Raw genomic sequence first — 18,537 nt, 5'->3', positions numbered from 1 at the left:
CTACTGCTGCTGGTCGCTGTGATCACGAATTCTTCGGGGTTCATGAGGCGTTGCATTGCCTGCATTGCCATCTTTCTTTTCTGATTACTTCTCTTTAAATTTGGAACAAGGGCTACTAAGGCGGTGCTGTAATTACGGGTCCGGCTTTCGCTATTTTCCGGAATACAAACTCCCGACAGTTTTGTCGCAACAAAAAATCTATCCGTATTACCTTATCGCCCTGTTAGTTACACATGCATTTAACACACTTCCAAATTATGCGGATTGATCAGAACTGCTTGAACACTTGTGGTTTTTCTGTTCCCAATTGGATTTCTAATTCAAATTTTGGGTACTCCCGGAGTGGTAAAGCCACTTCTAGATCGGGTCCCGTCAGGATGTCGCCAGTAATATGTTGCTAACTTTTGGTTGGTTCAATTGGCTCTGTTTTATAACCTTTGCTCTAGAGTCGCCAGGTATCTTTCTGATACCGCCACAAGGTTCAAGTTCAAGTAATGATCAATAACTCAACGTACCAATCAGTAAGATTCAAATCAAAGCACATTTATTATACACAGTAAATCGTTACTCATGCATAAACTCTACTTTCTAAGCTGTTTCTATCACTAACAGGCCTATACTTCGCTTCAGACTGGCCCACCAGGTATGGGGAACAAATGGCCTTACGTTCGGGTTCTGAGTCTGCGGGATTCAAAACTGATATGGACTGGTAGCTAGGGGCGCCTATCTCGTAGCGAGCGTTGACTTGAGACTTACGTTCTTTGGAGGCAGCGAGGCAGGTCACTGTCAAGGGTTGGTTCGCGTTGCTGAGTGACCCTGTCAAGAAGAATGATTTGAACTTGGGGGCTTTACTTTATAATCCCCAGGGGCTTCCCGCCCTTTGGGGCGTACCCCGTACCTGGTTTCACGTGATTGGACTTCGTTCCAGTTGCTTGGTTCGATTTCTCCAATGCTGGAGCGGTTCCCTGATCGTTGGGCGGTCTTTAGGTGTCCGTTAACCTCTTTTGTGTTGGCTCCTGCTGGCGCCGAGGAGTCTGGCTTGGCCTTGTTTACCCTAAATGTTTTGATTGTTCCCGGGGATCGCTCATTAGTATGTAGATGGCTGCTTCATTATTATGCCGATGGTTGCTGGTATCGATGCTGTCTGGGCTTTTGCAGAGTCTAATACACAGTAAACTTGCACCTGCTAGTTTTTGCCTGTGTTGGCTGAATTTCCCTTCAGCCTTTTCTGTTCTCCATTTTACGTCAGGAATTGGCCAACCCAGGTGGCTACAGATGGAGGGATTGAGGGGTGCTGAGGACGGAGGGATTGAGGGGTGCGGAGGACGGAGGGATTGAGGGGTGCGGAGGACGGAGGGATTGAGGGGTGCGGAGGACGGAGAGATTGAGGGGTGCGGAGGACGGAGGGATTGAGGGGTGCGGAGGACGGAGGGATTGAGGGGTGCGGAGGACGGAGGGATTGAGGGGTGCAGAGGACGGAGGGATTGAGGGGTGCAGAGGACGGAGTGATTGAGCCTCTAGATTGTGAAATATTTCCACGTTATTCTTTACTGTGAAGCTCCAGGTGACTGTGATACTGATCTTGAGCTGTGCAAGGTTTAGGCCATTGTATCTATCCAGAGCTTTGTCACAGCCCAAAGTCTCTTCTGCCTTTCGAGACTCTTGTCACCTGAACTGATGCGTTTTGTGTACTGGGCAAGTTAGTGAACCATCTCTCCCTTGGCAGGAGCTGACCGCAGACTACTCCATGGAGAGCCACCAAAAGGACCATGAGAACTACGTGGCTGTGTCCTGCAACCGGAGGCGGAGAGCCAAGGCGCTGTTAGACTTCGAACGGCACGATGACGATGAACTAGGATTCCGCAAAAACGACATTATCACGGTGAGTGCGAGTCAGGAGCAGGTTTGTCTGATAATATACCCAGAAATCCAACCGTGTGGAGCTCCTCGTGTTGGGTGATGTACCCCAAGGAAGCTAACTATCTTTGCAGCCCGCTCGACGCATGTTGATCGGACGGAATTAAGATGGGTGAATCGGGATTGTGTGTAGCGTAAGGGCCAGTAAAACCCCGATGGGCTGAATGGCCTGTTCCGGCGCTGGATGTAGGATGTAATTGTCAACGGAATCAATTCTGGGGTTTTACTTACCACTTCCCCCAGACGACCGCCCCTCACAATAGGCCTGTGTGTCCACAGATCTGAATCCCCCCACAGTGGGTAATGTAGCTTTCCAACAACAGATTTCATTGATATGGAGCCTTTTAATGTAGTAATCCACCTCCGTGCACTTTTCACCAGAGCCGTCACAGACTTTGACACTGAAGGACATGAGGTGATTTTAGGACAAGTGACCCAAAGACACACACACAGGCTTGTTTAGAAGTGCGGTATAGAGAGACAATAACGTTTAGGAAGGGACTTGCAGCGCGTGGGAACAGCTCGCTGAGGATATGGCGACCAATGGTGGAGCAATTCAATCAGGGACGCGCAAGAGGCCAGAACCGGGCAGCACGGTAGCACAGTGATTAGCACTGTGGCTTCACAGCTCCAGGGTCCCGGGTTCGATTCCCGGCTTGGGTCACTGTCTGTGCGGAGTCTGCACGTTCTCCCCGTGTCTGCGTGGGTTTCCTCCGGGTGCTCTGGTTTCCTCCCACAGTCGAAAGACGTGCAGGTTAGGTGGATTGGCCATGATAAATTGCCCTTAGTGACCAAAAGGTTAAGAGGGGTTATTGGGTTACGGGGATGGGGTGAAAGTGAGGGCTTAAGTGGGGTCGGTGCAGACTCGATGGGCCGAATGGCCTCCTGCACTGTATGTTCTATGTTCTAATTCAAGGGATGCGGGGCTGGAGCAGGACACACAGATGGGGAGAGACAAGGCCATGGAGGGATTTGAAATCAAGAGTGAGAATTATAAGATTCAGCCGTTACTGGACCAGGATTCGCAGGTCAGTAAGCTCGGGGGAGATGAATGAATGGGATTTGGTGTGAGTTTCTTTTTAGTTATTTGTGGGATTGTTGGCTAGGCCAGCATTTATTGGCCATCCCTAATTGCCCGTGAGAAGGTGGTGATGAGCAGCTGCATTTCCTGAGGTGTAGGTACACCCGCAGTGCTGTTAGGGAGGGAGTTTCAGGATTTTCTCCCAGTGACAGTGAAGGAACGGCCGATATATTTCCAAGTCAGCGAGGCAACTTGAGCTGGTATGGTCAAAGGGGTGGCCACAGATATGGGGCGCTAAATTAAATGGAGAGAGAGATTAAGGCAGGAGAGGAGGGAAAAGAACAGAGGACAGAGAGAGCGAGAGAATGATTTGCCGAGCGGGAATTTCAAATTACCAAGAGTGGGGTCTTGTTCGGCGCAGAGACTTTGAGAGGAAAGCAGCGGCGATATCTCGCTGTGAAACCCGGAGAGGAGATAAAGAACAAGGATTGTAAAGGAGGGACGAGAGCAAGGTGAGACGCTCGGAGGAGTTGGGTAGCAGAGCAAGGCGTGATTCGATATTAACACTGCCACCATTGTTTTCCATTTGATAACGGAGTGCAGTTTGTTTCCGAAAATCATGACCATGTTACGATCTAGAACAGGCTTGTCCAACCTTTTTTTGCTCGAGGGGCCACATTTGCACATTGTTCTCACTCAAGGGACCAATAAACAAATTTCAGGTTCGGCACAACAATACAATGAATTTCAAAAGAAAATGTTTTCAGGTGTTAAGGAAAGAAACCATTGCTGAGCAAAGCCTCGCCACTGTCAATGCAATACATTGTTACGTTTTTTAAAATAAGTAACAAAAGTAAAAATAACCAGCCTGTGAGAAGGTGGGTGTGAGTGGGTGTGTATTGGTGTGTGGTGGGAAGAGTGAAAGAGAAAGCTGAGACAGAGCGTAAGGCAGTAAAACGGTTACCCCATACACTCCATCCCCCTCACTCCCCTACCCCCCCCCCCCCCCCATTCCCTCCCTCTCCCACAAGCACCCACCCACGTACTCACTCACTGGCACCCCCTCCTCACACACACACATACCCACACTCTTCCCCCATAAACTCACCACGGCAGCGTCTCCTCCTGGGGCCCACTGAAACCTCGCCCCCCTGGGGCCCGACAGAAGCACAGCCTCGCGGGACCCCTGCCCGAACCCGCTCTCCTCTGCATCTGGACCAGGATTAGCAGTGCTGTTAGGGAGGGAGTTGTACCTTCCCGGGCTGCTTCCGGCTCCCGGGCCGGACTTTGGACAAACCTGATCCAAATCCTCTCGGAGCAGTTTGTACTTCCGAGTTTTAACCTTGGTTCCATTGTTGTTTTTTAAATAAATGTTTTATTAAAGTTTTTCCAATGAGCGTTTTTGCATAACAAAGATAGAAATATAAATAGTAAGAAAAAATAACAATAAACATAACCCAAAGCTTACAGTGAAACTACTTACACAACAGAACTTTTTTTTAAAAAACGGAACCAGGTGGGTTTTGTCTCCATGCCCAACTCGCATTATATCAACAGTACCCCCCCCTCCCCTCTCCCCCAGGATGCTGCTGCTGCTGACACTTACTGCTCCCCTAGAAAGTCAAGGAAAGGTTGCCACCGCCGGGAGAACCCCATCAAGGACCCTCTCAAGGCGAACTTTATTCGCTCCAGGCTGACTAACCCCGCCATGCCGCTAATCCAGGTCTCCACACTCGGGAGATTCGAGTCCCTCCACATTAACAGAATCCGTCTCCGGGCTACCAGGGAGGCAAAGGCCAGGACCTCGGCCTCTTTCGCTTCCTGCACGCCCGGATCCTCCGCCACCCCAAACATCGCTACCGCTGGGCTCGCCTTCACCCGAGCGGCCAAAACCCGAGACATCACCCTCGCAAACCCCTGCCAGAATTCTTTAAGCGCCAGGCATGCCCAAAACATATGGGCATGGTTCGCCGGACTCCCCGCACACCTCGGGCACCTGTCCTCCACCCCAAAAAACCTACTCATTCTTGCCGCAGTTATATGCGCCCGATGCACCACCTTAAACTGGATTAATCCGAGCCTGGCACATGATGAGGAGGCGTTCACCCTGCCCAGGGCGTCGGCCCACAGGCCCTCACCCAGCTCCTCCTCCCACTTATCCTTCAACTCCCCCACTGAGGCTTCCTCTACCTCCTGCAGCTCCTGATATATGTCCGACACCTTCCCCTACCCAGACGCCAGGTACCACCCTGTCCAGGATCCTACGTGGGGGCAGCCACGGGAATGTCCCCACCTGTTTTCTAAGGAAGTCCCGAAACTGAAGGTACCTGAACGCATTCCCCGGGGGGTAGGCCGAACCTCTCCTCCAGCGCCTGCATGCTGGGGAAAACCCCGTCTATAAACAGGTCCCCCATCCTCCTAATACCTGCCCTATACCAGCCTTGGTATCCCCCATCCAACCTACCCGGAGCAAATCTGTGGTTATTCAGTATCGGGGTTCACACCGAGGCCCCCTCCTCTCCCCTGTGTCTCCTCCACTGCCCCCAGATCCTCAGTGCCACGGGGTTTTATTCGCCCACACAAATCCCGTAACAATTCTATTCACGCGCTTAAAGGACTTGGGGACGAAAATGGGGAGGCACTGAAATACGAAGAGGAACCTGGGGAGAACCGTCAACTTCGCAGTCTGCACCCGTCCTGCCAGGGAAAGCGGGAGCATATCCCACCTTTTAAACTCTCCTTCCATCTGCTCCACTGGCCGGGTTAAGTTGAGCCTGTGCAGGGCATCCCAGTTCCTGGCCACTTGTGTCCCCAAGTACCGAAAGCTCCTCTCCACTATCCTGAGCGGGAGCTCCCTCAGTCTCTCCTCCTGGCCCCTACCCTGGACCACGAACAGCTCACTCTTCCCCACGTTCAACTTATACCCCGAAAACCTCCCAAAGTCCCCCAGGATCCGCATGATCTCCCCCATCCCCTCCAACGGGTCCGAAATATACAACAGCAGGTCATCCGCGTAGAGGGAGACCCGGTGCTCCTCCCCTCCTCGCACCAGCCCCCTCCAATCCCCCGAAGTCCTGAGCGCAATGGCCAACGGCTCAATTGCCAGGGCAAACAGCAACGGGGACAGGGGACACCCCTGTCTCGTTCCCCGGTGCAGCCTGAAATATTCCGACCTTAGCCGGTTTGTGGACACACTCGCTACAGGGGCCTGGTACAGCAGCTTGACCCACCCTATAAATCCCTCCCCAAATCCAAACCTGCCTAGCGCCTCCCACAGATACTCCCACTCCACCCTGTCAAAGGCCTTCTCCGCGTCCATCGCAGCCACCACCTCCACCTCTCTTTCTCTCCCCCCCCCCCCCCCCCCCCCCCCCCCCCCCCCCGAGGGCATCATGATAATATTCCGGAGCCTCCTCGCGTTCAGCTGCCTGCCCTTAACATAACCCGTCTCATCCTCCCCAATCACTCCCGGGACACACTACTCTATTCTGGTGGGCAGAGTTTTTGCCAACAGCTTGGCATCCACGTTCAGGAGCGATATCGGCCTGTAGGACCCACACTGAAGCGGATCCTTCTCCTTCAGGATAAGCGAGATCAATGCCTGCGACATTGTCGGAGGGAGGATCCTTTTCTCCTTTGCCTCATTGAAGGTTCTCATCAGGAGCGGGCTCAGCAGCTCCGAGAACTTCTTATAAAATTCGACGGGGAAGCCGTCCGGGCCAGGGGCCTTGCCCGTCTGCATGCCTGCCAGCCCCCTGACTACCTCCTCCAACCCAATCGGGGCCCCCAATCTCTCCACCCGCTCTGCTTCCACCTTTGGGGACCTCAACCGGTCCATGAACCGCCTCATCCCTTCCCCCTCCCCGGGGGGTTCTGACTCGTACAACCTTCCGTAGAACTCCCTGAAGACTTCACTGACCCTCTCTGGGCTCAGCACCATGTTGCCTTCCCTGTCCCACATTCCCCCAATCTCTCTGGCCGCCTCCCTCCTGCGCAGCTGGTGCGCCAGCATCCTACTCGCCTTCTCCCCATACTCATAAACTGCCCCCTTCGCTTTCCTCAGCTGCGCCTCCGCTTTCCCCGTGGACAGCAAGTCAAACTCCGCCTGTAATTTCCGGGGCTCATTCAACAACCCCCCCCTCTGAGGCCTCCGCGTACCTCCTACCTACCCTGAGTATCTCTCCCACCAGTCTCTCCCTCTCCGCCCTCTCCTCCTCTCTATGGGACCTAATGGAGATTAACTCTCCCCTAATGACCGCCTCCAGAGCCTCCGAAACCACTGCCACCGTCACCTCTCCTGTGTCATTCGCTCCCACGTAATTCTCAATACTCCTCCTTATCCGCCCGCACACCTCTTCGTCCGCCAGCAGCCCCACATCCAGTCGCCAGAGAGGGCGCTGACCCCGTTCCGCCCCCAGTCGCAGGTCCACCCAGTGCAGGGCATGGTCCGAGACCGCAATGGCTGAGTATTCTACCCCCTCCAACCTCTGGATTAACGCCCTACTCAACACAAAGAAGTCTTATTCGCAAATAGACTTTATGGACATGGGAGAAAAAGGAAAACACCTTCGTCTTTGGCCGCGTAAACCTCCAGGGGTCTACTCCCCCCCCCCCCCCCCTCTGGCCCATGAACTCCCACAAGGCCCTGGCCGCCGCCGGCCTCTTTCCCGTTCTGGACTTGGAAGGGTCTAAGCTCGGATCCAAGACCGTATTAAAGTCCCCTCCCATAATCAGGTGACTTATCTCCAAGTCCGGGATCCTACCCAACACGCGCCTCATAAAGTCCACATCGTCCCAGTTCGGGGCATATATATTCACTAACACCACCTGGGCCCCCTGCAGCTTGCCACTCGCCATTATATACCTGCCCCCCTTGTCCGCCACGATGCTCCCCGCCTCAAACGCCACTCATTTACTGACCAAAATGGCCACTCCTCTTGTCTTTGAGTCTAACCCCGAGTGAAACACCTGTCCTACCCATCCTTTCCTCAGCCTCGTCTGGTCCGCGAGCTTTAAGTGCGTCTCTGGCAACATGGCCGCGACTGCCTTCAACCCCTTCAAATGTGAGAACACGCGGGACCGCTTGACCGGCCCATTCAGGCCCCTCACGTTCCACGTGGTCGGCCTGGTTGGGGGGGTTAACCACCCCCCCCCCCCCCCCCCCATCCCCCCCGACTAGCCATCTCCCTTTTCGGCCAACAGTGTGCCCCCGCCTCTCTCCTCCAGCTCTCCCCCCGGCGGCTCTCCATCCATACCCCTCACCTGGCTCCCCTTCAGTCAGCAAAGCAGCACCCCCACCCTCCCCCGCAAACCCCCCTTCCCCCCCTCCCCCCTCCCCTGCCAAGCATCCACTTAGCTCTGGTTTCCCCCCATTGTGCTTCCGTGAGTCAGCTCACCCATGCTGACCCCGGCCGCTCCCGCCTCTATATACCAACCCTTAACTTTTGGCCTCCTTCGGGCCACCCCTGCAGCGTGGAGGGGCAAGCGCCATCTGGGACCTCCCCGTGCGCCGGACAGCCCATCCCGGGCCTGTCCCGCCCCCTAACACCGAACACCTAGAAAACAAAACACCTGGAAAACGAGCAAAACAAACAACAAAACCCCCAACCAAACTCGGGCAGACATGCCCATAAACTTATGCTTTACCCGCCGTCCTCCCCTCGGTCCCTCCCCACCCGCACATTTCACCCCCATACAACAGTCCCTTAGTTCAGGTCCAGTGTCTGCTGCCTGATGAACGACCACACCTTGTCTGGGGTATTAAAATAGTGGTGCCTGTCCTGGTATGTTACCCACAGTATCGCCAGGTGCAGGAGCCCAAACTTCACCCCTTGACCGTGGAGGACCGCCTTCGCCCGGTTAAAACCTGCACGCCTCCTCGCCAGCTCAGCTCCCAGGTCCTGGGAAATTCGGATCTCGCCATTCTCCCACTGACTGCTCCGCTCTTTCTTCGCCCACCGCAGGACCCGCTCCCGATCTGCCAAGCGCTGAAACCGTATCACCATCGCCCTCGGTGGCTCGTTTACCCTCGGCTTTCTGGCGAGAACCCTGTGCGCCCCATCCAGCTCCAAGGGCCGCGGCAGGCCCCCGAGCCCATCAGCGTCCCCAACGTCGTGGTCACGTACGTGCTCGCGTCCGCCCCCTCCGCTCCTTCGGGATCCACAGATTGTGGCTCAGAGACCTGCACTCAAGGTCATCCAGCCTCTCCTGCCATCTCTTATGGAGCGCCTCGTGCGCCTCCACTTTCACCACCAGGCCCAGGATCTCGTCCTCGTTCTCCGCCACCTTCCTCCTCACCTCCTTGATCTCCTTCTCCTGCGCCTTCTGGGTCACCACAATTCTTTCCATGGAGGCCAGCATCTCCGTTTTCAGCTCCATGAAGCAGTTTTTAAGGAGCTCCTGCTGTTCTCTGGCCCACTGGGCCCACACCTCCTGATCTTCTCCGGCCGCCATTTTGTCCTCCCGGACCTTCTCGACCTTCTTCCCTGGGTTCGCGCGTCTGCCGGCTCCGCTCCTGGTCCTCTCCATGCACCGGGGGGGGGGCTCTCCCACGTCTGTTCCCACGCCTGTTCCCACGCCAGTTCCTCCTGTTAATTGCCGCCGCCGCTCGTTTTAGCGGCCCGAAACACCGATCCCGGCGGGAGCTGTCGTTCGCGTGACCTAGCAGGTCATGGCCGCTACCGGAAGTCATCACCTTGGTTCCATTGTTGAATCTCGAGTGTCACGTCCCTGCCGGACTGAGAATCCTCACCTGTCTCTTTCAGATTATATCTCAGAAAGACGAGCATTGCTGGGTTGGAGAGCTGAACGGGCTGCGAGGTGAGTGCCACTACCTTCATCTTCAATCTAACCCAGTGACGGGCAACCCAGGCTGGTGAGTGGGCCGCATGTGAGGCCCTCCTTCACCTCCGGGCGCCGCAAGATTGAAACCAGGGCTCGTTGACAATCTGTGGCCCCCATGAATAAGATTAAAATAGATTTAATACTCGCCGATTATTTCATATCGAGTTATAGAAATTATTTGTACAGTAATAGAACTGTCATTAACTTTATATGGTAAAGCCAAACATATAATGATCTTTATTAGTGTCACAAGCAGTAAACCAGAGACCCAGAGTGATCCATTCACAGCAGATGGTGAAATTTGAATTCAATAAAAATCTGACTTTAAAGTCTAATGGTGACCTTTGCCGATTGTCGTAAAAAAAAACCAATCTGGTTCACTAATGTCCTTTTGGGAAGGAAATCTGCCGTCCTTACCCAGTCTGGCCTACATGTGACTCCAGACCCACAGCAATGTGGTTGACTCTTTACTGCCCCCTCAAGGGCACTAAGGGATGGGCAATAAATGTTGGCACAGCCTGCGACGCCCATGTTCCATGAACATATTTTTTTTTAAAGGTTACATTAACACTGCAGTGAAGTTACTGTGAAAATCCCCTCGTCGCCACATTCCGGCGCCTGTTCGGGTACACTGAGGGAGAATTCAGAATGTCCAATTCACCTACAAGCACGTCTTTCAGGACTTGTGGGAGGAAACCAGAGCACCCGGAGGAAACCCACGCAGACACGGGAGAACGCGCAGACTCCGCACAGACAGTGACCCAAGCCGGGAATCGAACTCGGGTCCCCGGCGCTGTGAAGCAACAGTGCTAACCACTGTGCTACCGTGCATTTACACTTTGGACACAGAGGGAGCGCACGGCTCTCACAGTCAATGTTGTGAGCAATCAGCATGCTCCTCACTTCACTCGCCCTCGCTTTACGTGCGAATCACTTCAACCATTTCGGTAGGGAAAAACAACTACACAGACGGAAATCAGCAGAATGTGGGGGCCCTGCGCGCGGTCAACAAAATGTGTCATGGGCCGCACTCAGAACCCAGATGGGCCGCATGTGCCATCCAGGGCGCACGATGCCCACCACTGATCTAATTGAAGCCACCATAGCAATGGGGATCGCTAAGCTGGGTGGAAATTGCTGCTGGGTTGTACACTGCTCAAATCACCAGCAGATGGCAGCACCGTGCACCGAGTCAGCATAAACACACAGACTGAAGACACACACCATCTCACAATGTTGTTCACAGATGCTCTTTCCAGATAAAGTATGATATTTGGTCTCATTTAGTTTTCAACACTTTCCTTCCATCTCATTGTCTTTTTTTTTTAATGTATTTTATTCAAGATTTTTTGGCCAAACATAACAGTACACAGTTTTTCTTTTTAACAACAATAAAACAATATAAATAACAGTGGCCAGTTTTAAACAAATAAATAAATAATATATAAACAAAAACTAAATGGCAACTGCCTTATCAAAAATAGTTACTCTCCAAAAGTACAATCTAACAGTCCAATATACATTACCTAAAACAAATGTCTATACATATACAATGACATCCCTGAGAGTCCGTCCGATTCCTCCCCCTCCCCCCTCACCCCTGGGTTGCTGCTGTTGCCTTCTTTCTTTTCCATTCCCTCTATCGTTCTGTGAGGTAGTTGACGAACGGTTGCCACCGCCTGGTGAACCCCTGAGCCGAACCCCTTAATACGAACTTGATCCGTTCTAGATTTATAAACCCTGCCATGTCCTTTATCCAAGTCTCCACGCCCGGGGGTTCGGCTTCCTTCCACATAAGCAATATCCTGCGCCGGGCTACTAGGGACGCAAAGGCCAAAACATCAGCCTCTCTCGCCTCCTGTACTCCCGGCTCTTCTGCGAATATAGCCAACCCCCAGCTTGGCTCGACCCGGACCCCCACCACCTTCAAAAGCACCTTCGCCACCCCCACCCAGAGCCCCTGTAATGCCGGACATGACCAGAACATGTGTGTGTGATTCGCTGGGCTTCTCGAGCATCTCCCACACCCGTCCTCTACCCCGAAAAATTTACTGAGCGGTGCTCCAGTCATATGCGCCCTGTGTAAAACCTTAAATTGTATCAAGCTTAGCCTGGCACACGAGGACGACGAGTTTACCCTACGTAGGGCATCAGCCCATAGCCCCTCTTCGATCTCTTCCCCCAACTCTTCCTCCCATTTCCCTTTCAGCTCATCTATCATGATCTCCCCCTCGTCCCTCATTTCCCTATATATATCTGACACCCTACCATCCCCCACCCATGTCTCTGAGATCACTCTATCTTGCACCTCCTGCGTCAGAAGCTGCGGGAATTCCCTCACCTGTTGCCTCACAAATGCCCTCAGTTGCATATACCTAAACGCATTCCCTTGGGGCAACCCATACTTTTCCATCAGCGCTCCCATACTTGCAAACGTCCCATCCAGGAACAGATCTCTCAGTTGTACTACCCCAGCTCTTTGCCATGCTCCAATCCTCCACCCATTCTCCCCGGAACAAACCTATGGTTATTTCTTGTCGGGGACTGCACCGAGGCTCCCGTCCTTCCCCTATGCCGTCTCCACTGCCCCCAAATTTTTAGTGTTGCCACCACCACCGGGCTTGTAGTATATTTCTTCGGTGAGAACGGCAACGTTGCCGTCACCATAGCTTGTAGGCTGGTCCCCTTGCAGGACGCTCTCTCCAATCTCTTCCACGCCGCTCCCTCCCCTTCTCCCATCCACTTACACACCATTGAGATATTGGCGGCCCAGTAATAATCGTTTAGGCTCGGTAGTGCCAGCCCCCCCCCCCTATCTCTACTACGCTGCAAGAACCCCCTCCTCACTCTCGGGGTCTTCCCGGCCCACACAAAACTCATAATACCTTTCTCAATTCTCTTAAAAAAAGCCTTCGTGACCATCACCGGGAGGCACTGAAACACAAAGAGGAATCTCGGGAGAACCACCATTTTAACCGCCTGCACCCTACCTGCCAGTGACAGGGACACCATGTCCCATCTCTTGAAATCCTCCTCCATCTGTTCCACCAATCGTGTTAAATTAAGCCGGTGTAAGGTTCCCCAATTCTTGGCTATCTGAATCCCTAAGTACCGGAAGTCTCTTGTTACCTTCCTCAGCGGTAAATCCTCTATTTCCCTGCTCTGCTCCCCCGGATGCACCACAAACAACTCACTTTTCCCCATGTTCAATTTGTACCCCGAAAAATCCCCAAACTCACCAAGTATCCGCATTATCTCTGGCATCCCCTCCACCGGGTCCACAACATACAACAACAAATCATCCGCATACAAAGATACCCGGTGTTCTTCTCCTCCCCTAAACACTCCCCTCCACTTCCTGGAACCCCTCAGTGCTATGGCCAGGGGCTCAATCGCCAATGCAAACAATAACGGAGACAGGGGACACCCCTGCCTCGTCCCTCTGTGAAGCCGGAAATAATCAGACCTCCGTCCATTTGTGACCACACTCGCCATCGGGGCCCTATACAGCAACTGTACCCATCCGATATACCCATCTCCAAAGCCAAATCTCCTCAGCACCTCCCACAGATAATCCCACTCCACTCTGTCGAATGCTTTCTCGGCATCCATCGCCACCACTATCTCCGCTTCCCCCTCTGGCGGGGGCATCATCATTACCCCGAGCAACCTCCGTATGTTCGTGTTCAGCTGTCTCCCCTTCACAAACCCGGTTTGGTCCTCATGGACCACCCCCGGGACACAGTCCTCTATCCTCGTCGCCATCACCTTGGCCAGAATCTTAGCATCCACGTTTAAAAGGGAAATGGGCCTATAGGACCCGCATTGCAGCGGGTCTTTTTCCTTCTTTAAGAGGAGCGATATCGTTGCCTCTGACATAGTCGGGGGCAGCTGCCCCCTTTCCCTAGCCTCATTAAAGGTTCTCGTCAAAAGCGGGGCCAGCAAGTCCATATACTTCCTATAAAATTCCACCGGGAATCCGTCTGGTCCCGGGGCCTTCCCCGCCTGCATGCTCCCAATCCCTTTCACTACCTCCTCCATCTCAATCTGTGCTCCCAGTCCCGCCCTCTCCTGCTCCTCCACCTTAGGGAATTCCAGCTGATCCAGAAAGCACATCATTCTCTCCTTCCCTTCCGGGGGCTGAGCTTTATATAATCTTTCGTAGAATGCCTTGAACATCCCATTCACTCTCTCCGCTCCCCGCTCCATCTCTCCCTCCTCATCTCTCACCCCCGCCTATCTCCCTCGCTGCTCCCCTCTTCCTCAGTTGGTGGGCCAGCAACCGGCTCGCCTTCTCTCCATATTCGTACTGTACACCCTGTGCCCTCCTCCATTGTGCCTCTGCATTACCCGTAGTCAACAAGTCAAATTCTACATGTAGCCTTTGTCTTTCCCTGTACAGTCCCTCCTCCGGTGCCTCCGCATATTGTCTGTCCACCCTCAAGTTCTTTCAGCAACCGCTCCCTTTCCCTACCCTCCTGCTTTCCTTTATGTGCCCTAATAGATATCAGCTCCCCTCTAACCACTGCCTTCAACACCTCCCAGACCACTCCCACCTGAACCTCCCCATTGTCATTAAGCTCCAAGTACCTTTCAATACACCCCCTCACCCTTAAACATACCCCCTCATCCGCCAATAATCCCATGTCCATTCTCCAGGGTGGGTGCTGTTCTTTTTCCTCTCCTATCTCCAGGTCCACCCAATGTGGAGCGTGGTCCGAGATAGCTATGGCCGTGTACTCCGTCCCTGTCACCTTCGGGATCAATGCCCTTCCCAAAACAAAAAAGTCTATCCGTGAATATACTTTATGAACATAGGAGAAAAACGAGAACTCCTTACTCCTAGGCCTGCTAAATCTCCAGGGGTCTACTCCTCCCATCTGCTCCATGACGTCCTTGAGCACTCTAGCTGCAGCCGGCCTCCTCCCGGTCCTGGACCTCGATCTGTCCAGCCCTGGGTCCAGCACCGTATTGAAGTCTCCCCCCATTACCAACTTTCCCGCCTCTAGGTCCGGGATACGTCCCAACATACGCCTCATAAAATTTGCACCATCCCAGTTCGGGGCATATACGTTCGCTAGAACCACCGCCTCCCCTTGCAATCTGCCACTCACCATCACGTATCTATCCCCGCTATCCGCCACTATGGTCTTTGCCTCAAACAGTACCCGTTTCCCCACTAATATAGCCACCCCCCTGTTCTTTGCATCTAAACCTGAATGAAACACCTGTCCCACCCATCCTTTACGTAGTCTGACCTGGTCTATCAGTTTCAAATGCGTCTCCTGCAACATAACCACATCTGCCTTTAATTTCTTTAGGTGTGCGAGTACCTGTGCCCTTTTAAATGGCCCGTTCAGCCCTCTCACATTCCACGTGATCAGCCGGGTTGGGGGGCTCTTTTACCCCCCCCCCGCCTTGTCGACTAGCCATCCCCTTTTTTAATCTAGCTCCTCACCCGGTTCCCACATACTCGTATATCCCCCCGACGCCGCCCTCCCGCCTCGACCACCCCACACCCTGTACCAGCTCCCACTTCTCCCCAGCAACAGCAACCCAGTTCACCCCCCCCCCCCCCCCGCTAGATCCTTTTGTAGCGTAGTTGCACCCCCCATGTTACTCCCAGAAGCCAGCAAACTCTGGCTGACCTCGGCTTCCCCCCGTGACCTCTGCCCCCACTGTGCGAGGCCCCCTCCTTCCTGCTTCCCTGTTCCCGCCATGATTACCATAGCGCGGGAACAAAGCCCGCGTTTCCCACTTGGCCCCGCCCCTAATGACCGGCGCCCACATTTCCTCATCCTCCCTCTCCCCCCCCCCCCCCCACAACATGGGGAAGAGAGAAAAGTTACAGGGTCGCAAGATTAACAACTTGAAAAATCATCCCCTCCCCCTTTTTCCCCCCCTTCACCCCACGTAATCATCCCACCACTTTGTCCCAAACGTTCTTTTTCTTGCCCGCCTATTCCAGCTTCTCGTCCACAATAAATGTCCACGCCTCTTCTGCCGTCTCAAAGTAGTGGTGCTTCCCTTGGTGTGTGACCCACAATCTTGCCGGCTGCAACATTCCGAATTTGACCTTCCTTTTGTGAAGCACCACCTTAGCCCGATTAAAACTTGCCCTCCTTCTCGTCACCTCCGCACTCCAATCTTGATATACGCGGATCACCGCGTTCTCCCACCTACTGCTCCGAGTTTTCTTCGCCCATCTGAGGACCATCTCTCTCTCATTATAGCGGAGAAATCTCACCACTATAGCTCGAGGTATTTCTCCAGCCCTCGGTCTTCGCGCCATAACTCGATAAACTCCCTCCACCTCCAACGGGTCCGTCGGGGCCTCCGATCCCATTAACGAGTGAAGTATCGTGCTCACATATGCCCCGACGTCCGCCCCTTCTGCGCCTTCGGGAAGACCAAGAATCCTTAAATTCTTCCTCCTCGCATTATTCTCCAGCACCTCCAGCCTTTCCATACACCTTTTGTGTTGTGCCTCGTGCATCTCTGTCTTCACCACCAGGCCCTGTATTTCGTCTTCATTTTCAGCGGCCTTTGCCTTCATGACCCGAAGCTCCTGTTCCTGGGTCTTTTGCTCCTCCTTTAGCCCTTCAATCGCCTGTAATATCGGGGCCAACAGCTCCTTCTTCATCTCCTTTTTTAGTTCTTCCACACAGCGCCGCAGGAACTCGTGTTGGTCAGGGCCCCATACTAAACGGCCACCTTCCGACGCCATCTTGGTTTTTGCTTGCCTTCCTTGCCGCTGCTCTAGAGGATCCACCGCAATCCGGCCGCTTTCCTCTCCTTTTTCCATCCGTATCCAGGGGGGATTCCCTTCTGGTTTACCGCACAGTGTTTTTAGCCGTTAAAATTGCCGTTGGGGCTCCTATTAAGAGCCCAAAAGTCCGTTCCACCGGGAGCTGCCGAAACGTGCGACTTAGCTGGTCATCGCCGCACCCGGACGTCCTTCCATGTCATTGTCAGGTGTTCTGTCCCTCTCTCCTCTCTCCCTATCCCTCTCTCTCCTCACTCCCTCTCTCTGTCTCACTCCCTCTCTCTGTCTCCCTCCCTCTCTCTGTCTCCCTCCCTCTCTCCTCTCTCCCTCCCTCTGTCTCCCTCCCTCTGTCTCCCTCCCTCTGTCTCCCTCCCTCTGTCTCCCTCCCTCTGTCTCCCTCCCTCTGTCTCCCTCCCTCTGTCTCCCTCCCTCTGTCTCCCTCCCTCTGTCTCCCTCCCTCTGTCTCCCTCCCTCTGTCTCCCTCCCTCTGTCTCCCTCCCTCTGTCTCCCTCCCTCTGTCTCCCTCCCTCTGTCTCCCTCCCTCTGTCTCCCTCCCTCTGTCTCCCTCCCTCTGTCTCCCTCCCTCTGTCTCCCTCCCTCTGTCTCCCTCCCTCTGTCTCCCTCCCTCTGTCTCCCTCCCTCTGTCTCCCTCCCTCTGTCTCCCTCCCTCTGTCTCCCTCCCTCTGTCTCCCTCCCTCTGTCTCCCTCCCTCTGTCTCCCTCCCTCTGTCTCCCTCCCTCTGTCTCCCTCCCTCTGTCTCCCTCCCTCTGTCTCCCTCCCTCTGTCTCCCTCCCTCTGTCTCCCTCCCTCTGTCTCCCTCCCTCTGTCTCCCTCCCTCTGTCTCCCTCCCTCTGTCTCCCTCCCTCTGTCTCCCTCCCTCTGTCTCCCTCCCTCTGTCTCCCTCCCTCTGTCTCCCTCCCTCTGTCTCCCTCCCTCTGTCTCCCTCCCTCTGTCTCCCTCCCTCTGTCTCCCTCCCTCTGTCTCCCTCCCTCTGTCTCCCTCCCTCTGTCTCCCTCCCTCTGTCTCCCTCCCTCTGTCTCCCTCCCTCTGTCTCCCTCCCTCTGTCTCCCTCCCTCTGTCTCCCTCCCTCTGTCTCCCTCCCTCTGTCTCCCTCCCTCTGTCTCCCTCCCTCTGTCTCCCTCCCTCTGTCTCCCTCCCTCTGTCTCCCTCCCTCTGTCTCCCTCCCTCTGTCTCCCTCCCTCTGTCTCCCTCCCTCTGTCTCCCTCCCTCTGTCTCCCTCCCTCTGTCTCCCTCCCTCTGTCTCCCTCCCTCTGTCTCCCTCCCTCTGTCTCCCTCCCTCTGTCTCCCTCCCTCTGTCTCCCTCCCTCTGTCTCCCTCCCTCTGTCTCCCTCCCTCTGTCTCCCTCCCTCTGTCTCCCTCCCTCTGTCTCCCTCCCTCTGTCTCCCTCCCTCTGTCTCCCTCCCTCTGTCTCCCTCCCTCTGTCCCCCTCCCTCTGTCCCCCTCCCTCTGTCCCCCTCCCTCTGTCCCCCTCCCTCTGTCCCCCTCCCTCTGTCCCCCTCCCTCTGTCCCCCTCCCTCTGTCCCCCTCCCTCTGTCCCCCTCCCTCTGTCCCCCTCCCTCTGTCCCCCTCCCTCTGTCCCCCTCCCTCTGTCCCCCTCCCTCTGTCCCCCTCCCTCTGTCCCCCTCCCTCTGTCCCCCTCCCTCTGTCCCCCTCCCTCTGTCCCCCTCCCTCTGTCCCCCTCCCTCTGTCCCCCTCCCTCTGTCCCCCTCCCTCTGTCCCCCTCCCTCTGTCCCCCTCCCTCTGTCCCCCTCCCTCTGTCCCCCTCCCTCTGTCCCCCTCCCTCTGTCCCCCTCCCTCTGTCCCCCTCCCTCTGTCCCCCTCCCTCTGTCCCCCTCCCTCTGTCCCCCCTCCCTCTGTCCCCCTCCCTCTGTCCCCCTCCCTCTGTCCCCCTCCCTCTGTCCCCCTCCCTCTGTCTCCCCTCTCTGTCTCCCCCCTCTCTCGGCCTCCCTCGCTTCCCCCTCTCTCGGCC

General features: G+C 54.8%; 1 protein-coding gene across 1 annotated transcript in view; it reads left to right on the top strand.

Moving 5' to 3' along the window:
• The window catches only part of sgsm3 (small G protein signaling modulator 3), a 151,455-nt gene that overhangs the window by 85,489 nt on the left and 47,429 nt on the right, over positions 1–18,537 (top strand). Inside the window, 2 exon segments of the mRNA XM_072492116.1 lie at positions 1,727–1,882; positions 9,703–9,757. Of these exon segments, the coding sequence (XP_072348217.1) occupies positions 1,727–1,882; positions 9,703–9,757 (211 nt within the window).

Source organism: Scyliorhinus torazame, chromosome 29 (genome assembly GCF_047496885.1).
Source record: "Scyliorhinus torazame isolate Kashiwa2021f chromosome 29, sScyTor2.1, whole genome shotgun sequence".
Taxonomy (NCBI): Eukaryota; Metazoa; Chordata; class Chondrichthyes; order Carcharhiniformes; family Scyliorhinidae; genus Scyliorhinus; species Scyliorhinus torazame.
The sequence above is the reverse complement of the archived record's forward strand: the minus strand, read 5'-3'. Positions and strand labels throughout refer to the sequence as shown.